This window comes from Hippocampus bargibanti, linkage group LG18 (genome assembly GCF_051943395.1).
Source record: "Hippocampus bargibanti isolate YZ-2025 linkage group LG18, ASM5194339v1, whole genome shotgun sequence".
NCBI lineage: Eukaryota > Metazoa > Chordata > Actinopteri > Syngnathiformes > Syngnathidae > Hippocampus > Hippocampus bargibanti.
The window spans coordinates 7,458,826-7,478,529 of record NC_142751.1 but is presented as its reverse complement, the minus strand read 5'-3'; the positions used below and the strand labels follow the sequence as shown (position 1 = coordinate 7,478,529).

The 19,704-nt window shown below is 42.1% G+C and overlaps 1 protein-coding gene across 3 annotated transcripts in view; it reads right to left on the bottom strand.

Moving 5' to 3' along the window:
- Positions 1 to 2,785: 2,785 nt before the first annotated feature.
- rgs3a (regulator of G protein signaling 3a) overlaps positions 2,786 to 19,704 on the bottom strand; it is a 93,748-nt gene continuing 76,829 nt past the window's right edge. For all 3 annotated transcript variants that reach the window (XM_089020987.1, XM_089020986.1, XM_089020985.1), the window contains 5 exons: positions 16,650 to 16,720; positions 7,675 to 7,776; positions 6,168 to 6,229; positions 4,680 to 4,846; positions 2,786 to 4,596 (listed from right to left, as the gene is read on the bottom strand). In XM_089020987.1, coding sequence (XP_088877113.1) covers positions 4,396 to 4,596; positions 4,680 to 4,846; positions 6,168 to 6,229; positions 7,675 to 7,776; positions 16,650 to 16,720 — 603 coding nt within the window. In that variant the 3' untranslated portion in view covers positions 2,786 to 4,395. The remainder of the gene's footprint in view (positions 4,597 to 4,679; positions 4,847 to 6,167; positions 6,230 to 7,674; positions 7,777 to 16,649; positions 16,721 to 19,704) is intronic.

Here is a 19,704-nt window from a genome sequence, read left to right as displayed (position 1 = left end):
ATCAAAATAACTGTATAAAAACACATTTAGCGTAATTGACATATTTTTATAATAATCTCCCTGGAGATACATCGCAACATGCACCGCACAGCACAACGCCAAAACACGAGTGGTGCATCTAATGCAAAATACAGTAAAGTCTCGTTATATCGATACTGAAGAGAGTCCGAAAAAATATCGATATAACCGGGACTATCGATATCACTGTTTGCATGTAATTTTCTCCGTGCGTGCATAGAAATAGTATCGATATAACCGGGACTAGTTAGTTAACTTTGATAGCTAAAATGCGTGTTAGATGAAGATATTAAATTTATTTTATGAAATTAGAGAGGCATAGAGTGCAAAATAACATGGATTTGAGCAATTTATTCAAGACCATGAAGACAACTGTTAAGGGGGAGATTAGCAATTTTTCTAGCTTTTAATAAATCAGATCCGAGGCCGGTTTAGTTATATGACTCGACACTCATTGCTACTCATAATCCCATAAAAACACATGAAAAAAATCTGAAAGACTGATTTATGAAATTGGTCATTTCGGATTGAATTGGACATTTATTGAGAGATAATTTCAGGGGCTTGTAGTTTGATAAACTTCCGACTAACTGAGAACCTTTTGGGAAACAGTTGTCCAACACATATGATTGAAGGTATTTTACCAATCGTTTTGAGGCTCGCCAGCTAAAGTGGACGGACCATAGTGTCAAAGGCTTTCACTGCTGCTTTCACATTGAATGTTACCATTATTGTTGTATTGATTGGCCTTGGTTGTGATCCGTATTATTAATTCTTATTGTGTGATAGATTGTGCAAGTCTTGAGTCTATAAATAAAATAAAGCCTCACCTGTTTTTGCTCTATGTTTCCTGTCAAGATTGTTACGAGTACAAAGCAGAAGGGACAAAAATCTTTAGTAAAAAAAAGAGGATTTCCTCGCCAGGTCAACACAATAAAATGTTACGCAATTATGGGAAACAGCTATAAATAAAGACACTAAAAGTCATGGCCCTGGCATAGAGCTATGGCCATTTTAAGATAACAGACCACGGATGAATCCCGATGCTGCCATATTTGGGAAAAAGATGAAGAAAAAAGGCAAAACTCATGACAGCTGCTTTTCCAAAACACTGACAAATACTGCGATAGAGTTTGCACAGACAGCGGGCAGGAAGGAAGTGTGAATGAAAATGATTCTGAGCAAGTATCTTGACACGGAGACTTCCCTTGCTTGTGACCATGCAGCGATTAAAAGAAAAATAAAATAAAGAGTCAACCGAGGCTGAGGAGGAAACCAGACCAAAAAAAACAGTGTCAAAACAGATGGAAGCAGCTAAAGAAGATTAAGAGCAGCACTGCCACTTGAGATCAACCAACCCCCTCATTTTAAGACACACAAACACACACAAACACGTGCAATGCAGCACACAGCTACGACTGTTTCCGCTAATCCGCCCCCACCGACAAGACCCTAAACCTTGTGTCTCGTCCAACTGCCCTTCTTTGGCATGTCACATTAGTGCAATGGCATTGAAGATAACCTGATACAGCTGTTGTCAAACTTTTGAAACCCACAATAAATAAGGATACTTTCATTATTGAATATTATTCATATATATATATATATATATATATATATATCTCTATATCTCATCTCATCTCATCTTTCACATTGATTGTAATGGGAAGCACTGCTTCGGTTTTTGAACAAATCTGTTTTCAAAGAGGTTTCTGGAACAAATTATGGTCGAAAACCTAGGTATGTGGCCATTTTCTCAATCGAGAGATCAACCGATCTCACACACACACACACACACACACACACACACACACACACACACACACACACACACACACACACACACACACACACACACACACACACACACACACACACACAATTCCAAAATGAAATATAAAAATCCCATTTGTTGTCTGGGTCACATTTTGTGAATAGTCTCAAAGCACATGATAAACAATAAAAACCTCACCATAGCAGGAGGGGAGAAAACAATGGAAAAAAGGGGAATAAAAAGGAAAAAATGGCATACTATGATAAAGTGCAAGTTCGAGAAAGGGCGGAAGGAAGCAAAGCTTATCAAGCCAAGAATGATCGTCTCATTCAACTTCACTATCCAAATGAAAGAAAACAAGACATGGGAAAAATGCAATGAAATAAGATTACAGTTGTATCGTAGTGCAACTAAAATTAAGTTGCACCAGACTTTTTTTCATAGTTTCCCAAATCATCTCATTCAAACCAAGTGCAGGCTGGATGTGGCCTTTGGGGCCAACATTTACCAACCTTGATCTAATATTTCTTGGAATTAGAGTTTATCAATTCAGTCAGTGATGGGTTCAGGGCATTGATGCAATGTCAAATAAATCATACAAAAGCATTTCCTAGTAGGCTATCAACCTGTTGGAAGGAAGATCGGGATGTGTTGTCAGCTATTAATGCCAGCTTATGTCATCGCTACAATGTTTAACGATACCCAAATTGCTAGAGGCCCAAAAAAGCTGAATGTATCACATCTGAGATCAAAGGTATATTTCGATACATGGTCAAGCACAAATGTGGGAAGCAAGTACAGTTTGTACACTTAGAGGGAAAGTTAATGCCTGTTTGAGAAACAGCTTTGCTAATTGTGTCAGTGGTCTCCATTAATGCCTTGATATACACTTTTCTCCATGAGCTGCTATTGTGTTTGTTGGTAATGGCAGCGTTGCTTCTTCTTTATAAAGCAAAAACAAAACAAAAAATAAAGTTACGTGGACCACACGGGTTCGACTTGGTCAGCTGATTGTTTTATTTATCATTAGCATTGACACCAGATGCAATCGACTGTTTTCATGTGATATCACAGAAGATGCATTTTGACTTGTAAAGAGTGGAAATGATCAAAGGCATTTGTAAAACTTCTTACAAGCAGTATTCTGTATGATCGAGGGGTGGAAGGGAGACACAGAGAGAGAGAGAGAGAGAGAGAGAGAGAGAGAGAGAGAGAGAGAGAGAGAGAGAGAGAGAGAGAGAGAGAGAGAGAGAGAGAGAGAGAGAGAGAGAGAGAGAGAGAGAGAGGGCCAATGTGGTGGTTCTTGCTCATTTGAACTAGTTTGTTATTTGTCAACATTAGATGTCATCTTATAGTTTTTGGAGTCTCTTTTATTTACATAAGTACAGATGAATCCCACTTTCACAATCAGCGAGAATCTCTGGTTGCTTCAATTGTTTTTTATTCTTTTATCACATATTTTTCTTAAAGAACTACATGTACAACCATAAAGTTCCCGGCGGCCTGCTGCCGGGGTCAAAAACACAGTTAAAATCATGACTTGCGTTTTAGATCCATGAAACAACTTATAGGGTTGCTGAGAGTTCTCACTGTTAAGTAAAACGTAGAGCTCTAATTTTCCTCTCCTAACATATAAAGTTAATCGAGAGCTAAAGCCGCCTCCTCAAAAAACAAAAAAACAAATAAATGAACAATAATAATAATATTAAACATAATAAAACATGAAAATAAAAATATTGCACTTAAATTCAGGACAGCATCGGACCTGTTTGGTGGTTAAGAGGAAAGCTTTGAGCTGAGAGCTTTAGCAGGTGTCCAGCCAGTTACCGTTGTACTCTAAATAAATATGCAAAGTGAAGTTTTCCAAGATGCTATTTTGTGTATTGCTCAGTATAAGTAAAGGAGTGCAAGGTGTGAAGCCTGGAAACAAAAACGTCCATCAGGGAAATTGAAACCATGTCCTGAGAGATGCATCCTTGTTAATCAGCTACGGGCGCGGTTGAAGGAAAATGGCATTTGGCTTCTCCTCTCGTTCCGAGTCCTTTTGTTCTTGCCGTCAGTACGACTTTTCAAGTCTTAAATCAGTCCATCCATACGTATCCTTTGTTCCTGTATGTTTCAGTCATTGAGACGGGTCCTCGATGAGGCTAAAACAAAGCTACAGTTCTCTTTGAGATGTTTGGGGGGGAGGAGAACGTACCAACAGTTCGCAAGTGGTTTCATCGTGGACGTTGTCATGGAAACAAAAGGATGAGAAGACAAGAAAATAAAAAGTGACAAACAGTACCGGACTGTCTTTGTGTCTACAGGTTTTTTTTCTTTTCTTTTCTTTTTCTTCAACAAAACCATGTATTCTGACAAGCACTCATCTTCGTCCCGCAAGTCGAGGATTTGTCCTGTTCATGTTTTTTTGACAAACAGTCCATCCACGCGAGGAGTAAATGACATTCCTTTGTGGTGCCTGTCGCTTTCCTGCGACCACCCAAAAACTGACAAGACATTTAGACCAAACATGATGATAGACTTAAAATGAAAAAAAGGCAAGACAGAAGAACTTGGCATCCCAAACATGCTCTCTCCTCTCAGGAGAAGAGTTTTGCCTCTTATGATGAAGAGGACGTCGAAGTGGCGCTGGCCTTTTTCTGGTTGATCAAGTCCAAATATAGTTCTGAGCGCAAGAAACGGGGGTATGAGTCTTTTTCCATCAGCCCGTATATCCGCCTTTGCGCTAGCTCAAAGCAGGAGCGTGTCACATTCTGCAAGTTGTCCTTCGTGTGATCCCGTGTGTACGAGTCCAGGTTCACCTGATCAAAAGAGACGGACGGGATGTTGAAGGAAATGAAGACAGGCAATCAAAGTGGATCATTGCGTCTTTCTTCTTCCTCACCTCTTTACAAGACTGGATTGCGATGTATTCCGCAAAGATCTTCTTCGCTTTGGAGGCCATCTTGGACTGCGACTTAATCTTCTTGTATTCCTCGCAAGCCAGCCAAAATTCCAGATTCTCATCGCTGAACTCTGTGCGCAAGAACGCTCTGAAGGCTGCCAGACCATCTGAAGGAGAGAGGAGAGAAAGGAGGGAGAAACAACGATAATGATCATGATATGGAAGATACACAAAAGAGAGCGTTGAGTGTGGGTGTCATGACAACGCTTCTAGGAGCCCAAATATAGATCCACCAATTCGAGTCATGTGCTTGGAATACAACGACAACAAATCAAGCAGTCTTCCAAAATAACAGACGTAATACTTGCAGAATGGTGAATATTTACAAACGATCCCCTAAACGGACAAAATCCTGCAATGTTCAACATGGCCAGGCAGTGGTAGTGTGTCTTGTGCAAGCCACCTACAACTTGAACATTTCACTGGTTTTTGCCACTAAATTCCCTTACCTCCAAAAAAATGACGCACCAAAATTTACACTGAATGTTAGATGCTATAAACCTGGTATTGAGTCACAACGAACGTATTACGGGCTGTAAAATTCCATGCTTTATACTGAAATGCCTAAGTCATAAAATATAGCGCTGTTTGGACCTGGTTCTTTTTGTTGTTAAAATGGAGAAGATTTACAGATTTCTGTGACAGATTCTTGAGTTTGTATATTTCATGCAATCCAACACACACGATAAAACACCAAAAGCGAGAAAGATTGGACCTGGTTATCAGTCTGGCAGAACAATTCTACCGTGTTATGTTTTTCTTTATATTACAACCTCTTACCCCAAAAAGAAGCATAGTGTGAGTAGTGAGCACTAATCTCCCCAACCCGGCCCCAGAACAAAAAAAAAAAGTTTTTATTTGACCTTGTCCTGCACGAGTGACCTCGTACAAACACACGGGTGTTTTACTATAACTCGACACGAGCCGATGCAGCTGGTGGACTTTTCAGAGCCGAGTTAATGATTTGAGGAATACTGTATCTCTGAGAGAGAATGTCAGGAAGCCCAATCTGCCCACAGTTCCCCGTCTGCACCTTTCCGTTCCCATGGATCGAGCGGAGGAGGTTGATAAGCTCGAGCACAAGGAGGGCTGGGGTCTTACCACACTCAGCGGAAGAGAGGAATTTACATGCGGAATGAGGAACAGATGTAGCAATGGATTTACGTCAACTACGCGGCTTTGATCAGTACCGACGGTAGTAGTGGAGGGACACAAATAAGTGTTGTTCTGTGTTTCTTGGGGGTAAGGAGATGGTATCGGAGATTAACTTGCTGGCCAAAGACTATGTCCATGTGTTTGTGTTGATGATGCATGTTTTTGACACCGCCAACTCCACCCTCCACCCCCACACCAGAGTGCACTCAATGTCCTCATGCATCAAACATGTACACTAAGAGCCCCCAAGAGAAACAAATTCAAGACACTTACATTTGTGCGCCAGCAGCTTGTCGAGCGAGTCCCCCCATTTGAGCGCATCCTCCGGGGTGGGCCTGCAGATAAAGGCAGAGCGGTTCTTGAGTAAGCCCATCTCTGCTAGATTTCTCATGGTGTGACCCATTCGCCAGAAGCACTGTGCCACACAAGTCAGCCAAAAATGTTGCTTCCTTATCTTCCTTCTTTGTCACTCCAGTTGGTGTCTTAATGCTCTCGCGCACTGGTTTCAGGTTAGTGAGTGGTGAGAGCAGGGAGATCCATGAGTCTATTCTGCTTGAGTCCGCAGGCGAGGAGCTTTTTATAATCCTCATGAATGTAAGTCAGGAAGGCAGGATAGGAGGGGCTTCCAATAGCCAATGGAGGAATGTTTTGTTTTGAGCGCCCGCCTCCCTCAAGAGATCAATGTACAACCTCCGCCACAGCAACACCGTGTTTCATACTCTCTCATACTTCATGAAGAGGCATGCGTCTTATCTTACAAACCCAGCAGACACTTTGTCTGTGTAATGACGAGTTATTTATAATGGAACAATGCAAAATACGACCTTGCCGATAAGTGCATGGCTTTGTAAAATTGACCTCAATTTTGGAGTCTTTACATACAATAAATATGCAAACTATATGCCTGGTCTGACACAATGCGATACAATGTTTTAAGACTTTAGGATGGCGGATAGAAGATCACTATTTTTATGGCTTTGCATTTGGAAAATTTATGAGCGTTTAAATGGCCTGCCGACGCCTCATCTCAAGGGTGTCAAACTCTATTTTCCCCGCAGGCCACAGTGTCGTTACGGTTTCCTCTCAGCGGCTGTTATGAATTTGGAGAAGCCATTGGAATGTTTGCTCCCTTCACATATTACATCTAGAGCGCACAACGAGTTAATGAATAACTAGTTTTCAAATTTGAAGTAAAGGAATAATGACTGTTATTGTGGTTCACATGGGGCAATTTGACATTTTGGCTTGGACTTTAGCAAGCATCGTCGAGCTTCACAAGTTAGATTTGCTTTCACGGGCCAAATAAAATGATGTGCTGGAACAGATTTTGCCCCATAGCCTTGACTTTGACACCTGTGCCTCATGTGATGGACTGATTGATTTTTTGGTGGCCTCAAGGTTAAAATTCATTACATGATTTTTTCTACCCTCCGTGTACCACTAATGCCACAAATACATTCAATTGATTCTCTTCATTGTCTAAGAAAAGGTCATTTTCACTGTCAAATAAGGGGATTGAAAATTGGAAAATCACCCTCACCCCAATTAGTTCCAAAAGTGCTTACAACCAAAGAATCATTGCATACTTACGGAAATGTATTTTAAAGTGTGTAACAAAAAGTTCATTTTAAGTTTAACAAAATAAAATAAGGCCATCGAGGCTAAGGCCTTTCAATGGTGCACATATCCCCCAGACGACCGTCAGGTCATCAGCGGTCAAGTCCAGACCCGGAAAGGTGGCTCACACACCCACACACATAGACAGGAAGGGGCCACTTACTTGACCGACTTCATGGTTTTGTCCAATTTTCCGGAGGGGTTGCTTCCCGGAGATTCGTTCCTTCGCCGTAGGAAAGCTAAGCGGTTCTTCATATCTTTGGCCCTGTACGGAGAAGATAAGAAGAATCAGAAGATTTCAAAAAAAAAAAACAAATCTGTGTCCCAATCCAGTGTTGTAAATCCAGCCGATGAAAAATCAAAGGCACACACACAAACACACACAGAGCGGGAGAAGATGAAGAAAATAAAGGCGCGCATACATCGTACTGTTCGGGCAGTTGCACAGGGATGGTAAAACAGGATATTCCGAAAAGGCGTGTTGCCACTTGCAGTTAGTCTCTCATGTCAATGCTTTATCTAGCCCCAAAAAAAAACAAAAAAGTGCACTGTCGATGTGCCCCTGGCAGGTTCCTCGGCAGGGACTGAATCAAAGTGTCGGAGGAGAGAGACTCAAACCTCACTCCTTTGGTTTGATCACACCATTTTTCTCTGTGCCCGGAGGGGTTGCTGAGGGGGAGTTGACCCCCTGGGCGGCCAAGGCCGTGGCGACCCCCCAAATTCATCCACTGCGTCTCCAAAGTTCTCCTGACCGCCCATCAGGCCCGCTTAAACACTTTCCCCCTCCTTAACGTACACCCCCATCACAGAAAGAAGAGAGAAGAGAGAGAGAGATATAGAGATCAGAGAGAGAGAGAGAGAGAGAGAGAGAGAGAGAGAGAGAGAGAGAGAGAGAGAGAGAGAGAGAGAGAGAGAGAGAGAGAGAGAGAGAGAGAAGACATGCTCATCACAAGGTATAACGCTCCCAGAGGCCTCTGACGGAAATGTGCACATTCTCCTAATCCCACGGTGCATGTCCTGGCTTTTCCCAACCTGAAGCACATGCGCCATAATTGGGATGTGACCTCACTCAACACCCATTTCCTGAGTCCCTGCGTTTGATTTCCACTGTGTGTTGGCAGGTCTGGTAATAGTGCAGCGCGGATGCTCGGCTGCCAATTGTCCCTCAAACAACGACCGACCTAAACTCCCATTGGATTCGTGGTGGGGTTATCCACTTTTACACATCATTTAATACTGACTTAGAGCAGATCACAACACAACAATCAGGTTTCTTAGAAAAACGCAAAAACAATATTATATGCATGCCAGACCAGTAGTTTTGCAAAGAACTGTTTCATCGATGCACCTGAGTAACGTAAAGTGGATCTGAGTTTCCAACAGTGTTCTATTCCTTATATCCCTAACATAAACAAAGGCAGTAGTAATAAAGCAAATATCTGGAAGTAAAAGGCTTTTAGGTCATAAATATAAAAGTGTTGAATGAAAAATAGTAAATATGGCAGAAACTGGGTGTGCTCATGAGATCTTAAAACGCTGTATGTTGGGAATAACATCAACCAAGATCGTCTGTTGAATGTACGTGTACATTCATTTCAACAGAGGAGGCCGACAGTGAACATGTGAGTGAGACGCAGTTTTTGCCACCAAAAAGCATGAATAATAGTTGTGGTTGGATCACAAATGTGTAAGTAAAATCAAGGGAGTGAACATACTGATGGGCTAATGCCAATACACAAATGATTTACCTGCATTATATTTACATGTAACAATGTCACTTGATTCTTAATATTGAGGGGAAAACAACATGAGCCTCAACCTATCCTTTGAAATCAATTTCATAATCAATTCCCTCTCCTATCCCTTCTAATCTGAAGCAAACCCCAATGTCGCTGCAGACACACACACACACACACACACACACACACACACACACACACACACACACACACACACACACACACACACACACACACACACACACACACACACACGCACATACATATGCTCACACAGCAATGACTCATCGACCGATTGAAAAGATTTTCATGGTGCCGCATGAAAGATGTGAAATGCAGGCAAGGGCTGTTTCCTTCTCTTTTGTGAAATCGGGTACTGCGATGGGAATAACTCACACTTGTTAGCCTGAGGCATTTTCTTTTACGCCAATAATAAAACCTCTTGCTGTCAAACTAATTCATAACACAAGGGGAGTCTCTTATTTATTTATTTATTTATTTATTTATTTATTTATGTATTTATTTATTTATTTATTTATTTATTTGAACTGTAATTCTATCTAAATCTGTGCCTTGAAAATGATGTGCTGGTCCAACAAAACTTGACATTGTATTTTATTTGAAAGAGAAGACACTTCACAATTATGATCTCCTTTTCAGTGCTATTGTGGGAAGGGGATGAGGATGACTTTTGAGTGTGCCTTTGTCCTGCCATCGTGTGGCTGTCAACAGATATTGCACAATTTCAGTTTTATTCCCCACTAATTTACTTTTACTACGTCCATCCATCCATCCCTCCATCCCTCCATCCATCCATCCATCCGTCCATCCATCCATCCATCCATCCATCCATCCATCCATCCATCCGTCCGTCCATCCATCCATGCATCCGTCTATCCTTCCATGCGTCCGTCCGTCCGTCCATTCAGGGCAACCCCCCGCTGCCACTAGATCAAGAGGGAGAGGTTCCAGCACACCCGCGACCCTTGTGAAGATTAAACGGTTCAGATAAGGGATGGATGGAATATTGAGCAGGCTTAATCCTATCTCATCAGATCTGAAAGGTGTGGGGTGGGTGGGGAACTCATAGCACACCCCTGCTGCATTGGATAATGACTCAAAATAAACTTTCATAGACATCAGAGAATCATGTCGCTGTTGAATTTGACCGGAAAGGAGTGCGGATGTGGGCGGTAGGGGGTGTTGCTGGCAGATAGACAAAAAAATCATGTAATTAGACCCGATTATTTGTATATTTATACCTCACTTTAGATGTAACTGTGAAAGATGTTTGTGTTCCAAAATAGTCCATTTGGGGTCCATTTAGGGTCCATTTGGGGCCCATGGATCAGAGTGGTCAACCGTACCATTTTACCAAATGTAAAGAAAATCTGAATCCACACTACACAATAGGGGAATTATTCAACTCCAAGATTCACACTTTTTGCAGAACCAAACTAAAAAAAAGTGTAAATGATACAAAGGAATGGCTACTTATTATTTTAAACAGAACGGAATGATCAAACAGAGTGGCCCGGTAGTCGAGTGGTTAGCACACCAGGTTCACAGTGCAGAGGTTGTGAGTTCAAGACCCGGTCCGGCCTCTCTGTGGAGGGTACATGTACTCCCCGGGCCCGTGTGGGTTTTCTCCGGGTACTCCGGTTTCCTCCCACATTCAAAAAAACATGCATGGCAGGCTGATTGGACACTCCAAATTGTCCCTAGGTGTGAGTGTAAGAGTGACAGGTTGTTTGTCTCTGTGTGACTTGCGATTGGCAGGCAACCAATTCAGGGTGTCCCCTGTCTAGTGCTCGAAGACGGCTGGGAAAGGCCTCAGCGACCCCCGCGACCCTATTGAGGATAAAATGGATGGATGGAATGGTCAAACGTTAAGTTCTGGAACAAAACAAATGCCCTTTTGGTTCAGCTGTGGAACTTTTTAGGGAATACTTGCATTTTTCCCTGTAGTATAAAACCTTTCCTAAATAGAAAAGTTAAACTGCAACCTGCAATGACGCATGTGCTAATTAAAATCAGCATGACTAAGGAGTACTTGTTCAAGACCTTTTAGTGTCTAGTCTCAATACACTAATGGTCGTTTCCCTAAGTCCCCATTTTAAAATAACGCGGCGTTCAAGTGTTTCAGTGTTTTTCGTCACCCCTCCAGCCGAGTCACCAAAAATAGCTGCATCGTCGTCTGATGTCAAACAACACTCATGCAATTATCTTAATCTGTTTTACGACTGGAACATAGATTGTTCGCAATGATCGCATTAGCACATCATGACATTTCAACCTCTGTTGACCATCGTATTTTTCCGAACGTCCGTCCGTGTCGTGACAATGGACCGTGGGCTTTTGGGTCTGAGCGGGCTTCCACAATTATCTGACGTCTTTGTATTCCCTACTTGCTTGACTCACATTAGTTTCGTTAATGGCTGTGCGAAAAGTAGGCCGCACTCCCTGGGAGAGGCTTGCTGTCGATGAAAGCGTAGCACAGCGGTGAAGTTGAAAATGACAAATGCCAGAGTGCTGCTGTTTATGCGACGCTGTGGTGAACTCAAGCCAGATTAAAATTTTCCATCCCTTCGCCTATTTGTTTACGTGACAACAGCGTCTTGAAAGACAGTGTCAAAGCGGCCATTTTTCAAAATCATACTGTTGCTCTTTTGCCATACATGTGATGAAACAGAAGACAGTAGCGGCGTTTAATGTTGGCATTGACAACTTTGTTTGTCTCTATACTGCACAGAAGATACACAACTCAAAATAGTGGAACCGGCTAAAATCATAGCATTTGGAGTATGAAGATGGCAAAGTTTGGTGGGGGGTGTCATCAATGCAAAGTACCATGGAATTGACAGACTGAAAATGACAAACACAACACAATACACAAATAGTTCTATCTCCACGAATGACAGAGACTCTCCAGCCCTAAATCAAATGTTTGTTGTAGTACCCTGTGAGAGGCGAGGCAACGGGTAACCCATTTGCTGGAAAGTCGGGGATGTTAACATTTTTAATTGTAAGCCCCCAACTATTCACAGAATGGATTGGAAAAAAACGTTCTAGCTGTTCCAACATCGCTGTCATGCAAACATCGCCTTTACAGTATTGACAGAAGGCTGAACACATGACCCTGCACTCAAATCATGCCCATGTTGGTTTGCTAGCATCGTGGGTTAGTGACACTCGAATGATTGTCGTTTGACCTGATCTTTGCCGTATGCTGCCGAAAGCAGTCAAGAGGCACTGCGGAAAAGTGTGTTTGTCCGCATAGAAATCTAATCACGACGGAAAGAAGGCCACTGCTATATTCCTAGAAGAACGGTGAAAAGGGGAATTGTTCTTAATTGTATCCATATATATCCCACCGCAGCCACGTGGAGTGCGCCTTTCCCTCGATTGGGACCTAAAAGGAAGTGTTCTATTTTCTGAGCCTCCTCGGCCCACACTCACACAGAGCATGTGCATGTCCTATTCTCAAAATCTAGGTTGGTTTAATAATATTAATAAAAGGTCTCTAGTTCGAAGTCAAAACAACTTTTCGTACAAAATAGCCAGGTAGGCCTCATTAGTGAATTTTCCTCCTCCCTGAGACGGTCAAAGGAAATCCCCAATAGGGTCACATAGCTTCTTCCCAAGCTTTGAATTCCTTCAACATGCTTAAACACATACAAACGCATTTTTCGTCCTTACCGTTTCAGGTACTCAGAGAAATCCACCGTCATGGGAAACATGGGCAAATACTTGTTTGGCGTGACGGCATGTAAGCGTGTGTCTTAAGGGTTGCAGGGTTATTTGCAATAACATTCCTCTAACCCACTGGAGGCTCCAGCACGAGCCTTTATAGTCAGGAGGCGGACACCCATGCGACTCAATCGCCTCTGTGTGTTTAGAGTGGATAGATTCCTTTCAATGAGCCGAGATGGCTCTGCTCAACGTACTGTATGTCATACACCAACCAACACATTTGTTTTTTGTTGTTTTTCTTTGAAGTACAAAGGAGCCGGACCTCGAATCATTCTGGACACTAACAGAATCTTCTGACCATGGATCCGGTAGACATGGACACAATTGTTGAAGCTTAGACACGCCAAGGAAAACTGGTTGAGCAGCGAGAGAACTCCATGTTGCCATCATCTTGCTGGCTAGTGTTAGCCGAGCTATTGGGCAAAACCGAGGCAGGTTGGCAGAAATCAGTTGCATCCTCATGAGAGACAGACAACAATCTTAAGATAGCTTTGAATCGACGCAGGGAAAACTGCTCAAAGTCGATCTTACATTTATTTCAAGATCAGATTTCATTTTATTATTGTATATGTGTACCCTTTTTTAGTCAATTATTCATACCATAGGACGGATAGCGTTTATCTGCTTTTGGCATCGGACCAAGTGATGCTGATGTGATTGCGCATGCAATGATCTGATATTTATGTCGGGAATGTCGATGCCGGCATCTGGCGTGAGGTGTAAAATATCTGTTGGACAGTGATTATTTTTAACACAACAGGGTAGGCCAAGTGTGCAATGAATGTTAAACTTCCCACTCCTGTCCCAGCGTTACAGGCCTCGCTCGCCTAAAGACAGCTGGGATGGACTCCAATTCCCCAAGGGATAAAATAAAATAAATAAATAGATAAATAAATAAATATGGGGTATAGAAAATGAATGGACAGATGGGTCATGTGACAATTTCTCATTGTTGCATTTGAGTGGCTTGATTCAAGTAATTGTTCACACATATAAATGGGATATTCACAATGTTTCAGAAACTGGAATTTTTGTCCCTTCACCCGAAATATGACAGCACGTAAACATGGTCACTGATGTCAACCGTTATCTTCGGGCCGGTATCAGACATCTTCTGAATGGGTTGAAGTAGAACAATGCAAAAAAACGCAGACTGGTTATGAGTTGGGGATATAAACCGGACATCATTGAAATGCATTCATTGGTAACGTAAACACACCTACCCAAATAATGCAAAAACAAACATGCACAGACTGCCCAGCCCGCAGGGGCTTATAAGAAAAAAAAGTGAAAATGACCCAGCATCAGGACCAAAACAGAACAAAAACATTCTATCAAAAACAGCCAATCGTGTTTCCTTTTCCAAGCTTCAGAGATATCATTTGCAATCACAAAAATAGTGTGCTTCTGACAATCGTCACAAGAAAAACAGGCGACCACCAATGACCAACCGAGTGGACTTTCAGTACTTGACCTGCAGAGTGACAATTACATTGACAGATGAAAATCTACTTCTGTCATTGCTTAGTCATTTTACTTTATTTTAATTTTCAACAAAACAGATGTTTGTCATTAACAGACTTCCGGACCTTCTGTCAGTACTGACGGAATGCCCAAGTCTGAGAATATTCATAAATCAACCGGTTTCAGTAGCCATTTCATTTGAGGTGTCCATCTTTCGATAAAAATAAATGAATAAAAAGTTGGTTCAACTTTTTCTCTAAGTGATTATGCTGCAAACGGGTTATGTGGTATTCCCAGGTCACAAACAAATAAACAAAATGCATTTCACATTGGGTATTTTTATTTGTCACCAGCGACGATGACATTGTCCAGATAAAGACTTTGTACTTGTATCTCTTAATTGGCAAATAAGAGGCATGTGATAGCCTAACCACATCAGCCAAGGCTTTTGAATAGAAACACAAGGAGAACAACAAAGACAACCATCACCCAAATGGATGTATACTCCTCCTACTCCTCCAGAAATATTTTCGATGACAGACCAAAGCACTTCACAATATACAGCTTTATCCTGGAAATAACAGATGAGCGATGGATGACATACGCGAGCGCCCATGGGGAGTCGGGCTTGTTATCAACATCACTATGTAATGTACTGTCACATGTAATGGGCCTCTCAAAGTTGTAAAGGAAACAGACAAGCATCCTTGCTCCATGCACACGTGCCTCAGTACGGATGTACGTCCTGCTTCTATTCCTGAACATGGTGCAGACTGCGCACATCTGAAGATTTCATTTCCTTGAAGCGTGCATATAAGAAACTATCTATATTTTCCCGATAACATATTTCTATATATAGCCACAGTATATCACATACGTACAAAGAATAGAGGTGTTTATTCCACTGGAGACAAACAAAGGTCTTTACAAGCATGGGACACAAGTTATTCTGTAATTAAAAACAATTACGCTCAATGACGCAAATTCTCCAAATAACATTAACAAGCCTGCAGAAACAGTACAAGAGACCCGGCAAGGAATTTATTTACATGCTCATAAAACCAGAATCCAATTTCCAATTATTTTTAAAAAATGCAGCGTGATTTGAGGGCACGAGTCCGCAATCGTCAGTGGTCCAGAGCCCAAAATATCTAAAAACTGAAGACTGGAATGGAATAGTTTTGTCAATAATGATGGGAAAAAAATTACCCAGTGTTTTAAACATTCCAGTTCCAACACACTCTTCTCATGGAAATGCTTATATGAGCGCTAATGTTAATTACGGCGACCAAACGACTGTCTCTGCCAGACCCTCAAATCACAAAATGTGTTAATCTCAACCCCATGAAATAAACTGCTTCCACAACAAGATTGTGGTGGTGGTTGTGTGTGGATGTGTGTGAGGGTGAATGGGGGGTTCTGGAATCTTAATCTCTTAATCTAAGAAGTTTATGGACAAGAAAGAGAGCACATGGAGCTACAAAGCTGCCACTCGGAGCAGCTTTTATTTCCTTGACTGAGTGTAAAAGTGCCGTGGCCTTGATGAAGTGGAGTGTGAAAAGGTTCATTCAACAGCTGATGAATTACTGAGGTGTCAACACACACACACGCACACACACACACACACACACACACACACACACACACACACACACACACACACACACACACACACACACGCACACACACATTCATTTAATATGTACTGTCAAGGTACACCTGTCCAACCTACTAAAGATCCTGGGGAAATGGTAACAGGAATAAAGTATGATTTTCAAATTGTGAATCATGATCAATTTGACTTGGGTTCACATAGCTAAGTTTTTGACATCACACGGAATGAACCTTTTCTGTATTAAATCTTGATAAAAGGTTGCGATCTTGTATTTAGTCAAGTGGGCTATTTGTAGTATCAGGATTTACATATCTGACAGTTCCTATGGAATGTCAGATTCACAATTGCTCGTAACCCATTCAGAGCCATGTTGGACATTGAAGTGATTTTTTTTGTTGACATTGCAAGATTCATGTTGGCAGAAATTGGGAAGTTATAACGGTACTGAATAAAATCCAGATTTGGTGGGGCGTTTGCAGAGGTATAGCATGCTTGCCGATGACCGCATGAATCAAAGGAGAGCAAAAGACAGGAGTGAACATGCCGAGAAACCGCGGGATTACTTACAGATTCTTGGACTTTTTCTTCTTAGTGCTGTTGGGGCCGACTTCACAGCTGCAGGAGGATCCGGAGCTGAGCTGGGGTGAGAGGAAGGAGAGCACACACTGCATCATCCGAGAACCCCCAAGAAAGACAGCCACAGACCAGTAACACGTTAAATTGACAGATCATTCCATCGATACAATCCCGTCTTGGATGTTCCGAAGTCGAAAAAGTTTAGGTACTAGTTTTGGTGCGGCCTGTATGTGGCAGCTGGTGTTTGCAAACAGTGCAAGGCGAGACTAGGACCATTTGTGTGGGAGAGAGGGGATTGTTGATACTGCTGCACACCACCCTCCCTGTGCCTGACATTTGACGTGTTGGGCCAAGAACCCCCCTCACAATTCCCCACAAACACCCTGCCGACCCCCACGCCATACCTCAAGGTTTCATGTTACATTTTACGCCTAGCCTGCATTTCAATTGGTTTAGAAGGAAAGAGGAAGTTGCTCCAGGGTGAGGAAGGGGGTCAATCATTGCTAATCTGATGGCCAGAAACTGCCCCATTGTATGCAAGTGTGGTGTGGGTTCGACATAATGAGCCATTGTTTTACAGGAACTTGAATGGGAGCCCCTGGACGCAGCTGGTGCAACACGTCGTGCGCATTATTGTGTGTGTGTGTGTGTGTGCGTGTGTGTGTGTGTGTGTGTGTGTGTGTTTTTATTTTTACAGGTTTCGGGAATCTCCACTCTTTGTATATTTTAGGCAATAGTCGAGATTGTCGGAAACGGAACCCCTGCATGCTCAAATCTTGAGTCATTTGAGTTTAGAGGAAGATGAGGCGACTGAAGCCCACAACGTGGTCATTTTGGGAAAAATAGTTTACAATACTATAATTCCAAGGAATTTGACTGATTGGCCACACATGGCGTAACGGTTCACAAACCAGCCTTTCTTATGTTGTTTCATTTGTTGTCCAGTTTTAATAATAATGCAATAATACATTTCATTTTAAGCACCTTTCAAAGCTCTCAAGGACACTTTACAGTCACAGACAAGCATAGGTACTATAATAAATAAAATACAATCACAAATAGAATACAATAAATAAAATACAGTTATTTAGGACATTTTGTAGGATTCCCTCCAGGGACACATGATCATATGTGCTTTTCACGGATACAGCTTGACTCCAACAGCTGTTGTTGACTATGATGGGGGGAAGTTACTAACTTTTTACAGCTGCCTTTTACGTTTATGAGCTTATCAAATGACCTTCCAAGACCAACAACCTCTAAAAAGATCTGAACAATATATTTCAACAAAATGACATTTTCTGCCGACCACTGCTCACAGTATTTTATTTTAACAGTGAGAAAAGTTTTGGAAAAATCTCTGTCTACTAACCTGCCCCAAAAACTGATCCACGCTGCAAAGTGCAAAACGTCTGCTTTGCCAGTACTGATAATGATTATATATATATATATATATATATCATATTTTCTGGTGTATATGGCGCACCAAAAAGCCTTGATTTTCTTCAAAGGATGACCCTGCGCACTATACGGAGGTGTGCCTTATATGTGAAGTAGCCACAACAGGTCTCGCAACTACTGCCAGCAGCCACCAACTCCAACCCCCGCCCCTCTTGTAGAAGAAGAAGTGCCTTAACCCAGCCTCTACTGCCTTATAATATAGTGTGCCTTATATTTGGAAAAACTTTATATAAATATATATTATATTTGGAAAAAGTTTTTTTCATTCATTGAAGGTGCGCCAGTGTGCCTTATGTATGATTTTTTTTGGAAAATACACCATTCTTTGGAGGTGTGCCTTATACTCCGGTGCGCCTTATACACTGGACATGGATTGGCAGGCTGATTGGATACTCCAACTTGTCCCTTGATGTGAGTGTGAGCCTGAAAGGTTGATCGTTTCTGCGTGCCATGGGATTGGCTGGCAACCAGTTCAGGGTGTCCCCTGCCTAGACAACTAGCTGGGATAGGCTCCAGCACCAACCGCGACCCTCGTGAGAATAAGGCAGCTCGGAAAATAAATGTATGGAAAGTAGCTGGTTTTATGGAAAAATACATTTTTCCAGTACAATTTAAAAAATAATGATAAATATAGGAGATTCCAGGGGTTGATTAAGTTGTTTCTACTTCGAACTTGAAATCTGTTAAGACAAAAATAAATAAACCAATTAACCGATGAACAATGAAGAAGATGCAGGGCTAAGAAATCAACGACAGAAATGTGCCTATGCTTAAGCTTCTGATAGTGTTTTCGCTTTCAGATGAGGCTTGGAAGCCCCCTCCCGGCAGACCACAGCATCTTTTAGATTCTCACATGAACCCCCACGAGATTAAGAATTAGCTCAATCATTTGAAGAGACACTAGACAGCTTCTAATGTGGTATCGGAGACCAGGGAATGGCAATGAGAAATAATCCGGGAGGGAGAGTGCAGTCGACTCAGGTCAACGCGTGTTCCACTTGCTTCCTGCATGTTGAGACGCAATGCTCTTTTGACACCTTGCCGCTATGTTCCAGCTGGATGGGATCCAATGCAGATAAAAGCATACAGGAATGTGCCAGTGTTTCTATCTCTCTCTCTCTCTCTCTCTCTCTCTCTCTCTCTCTCTCTCTCTCTCTCTCTCTCTCTCTCTCTCTCTCTCTCTCTCTCTCTCTCTCTCTCTCTCTCTCTCTCTCTCTCTCTCTCTGTCTTTGCATCTCTCTCTCAGTCTCGCTCTGTCTCTCTCTGTCTCTCTTTCTTTCTGTCTGTCTCTCTCTGTGTGTCTCTCTCTCTCTCTCTCTATCTCTCTGTCTCTCTCTCTGGCTCTCTGTCTGTCTCTCGCTCTCTCTCTCTATCTCTGCCTCTTGCACTCTCTCTCTCTCTCCCTTTCAGATGAAAACATGCAATACAGGTATTGCGTCTTATTATGTTCCCGCCATGGTGACTCTATTGACAAGTTACTCGGCTGACCTCCACCAGGGAACCACACATTTTCTGACAACAACCTGGCATGTCCAAAACCACGATGGTATCATAGGAAAGAATGGGAATGGGGAATCCAACGGTT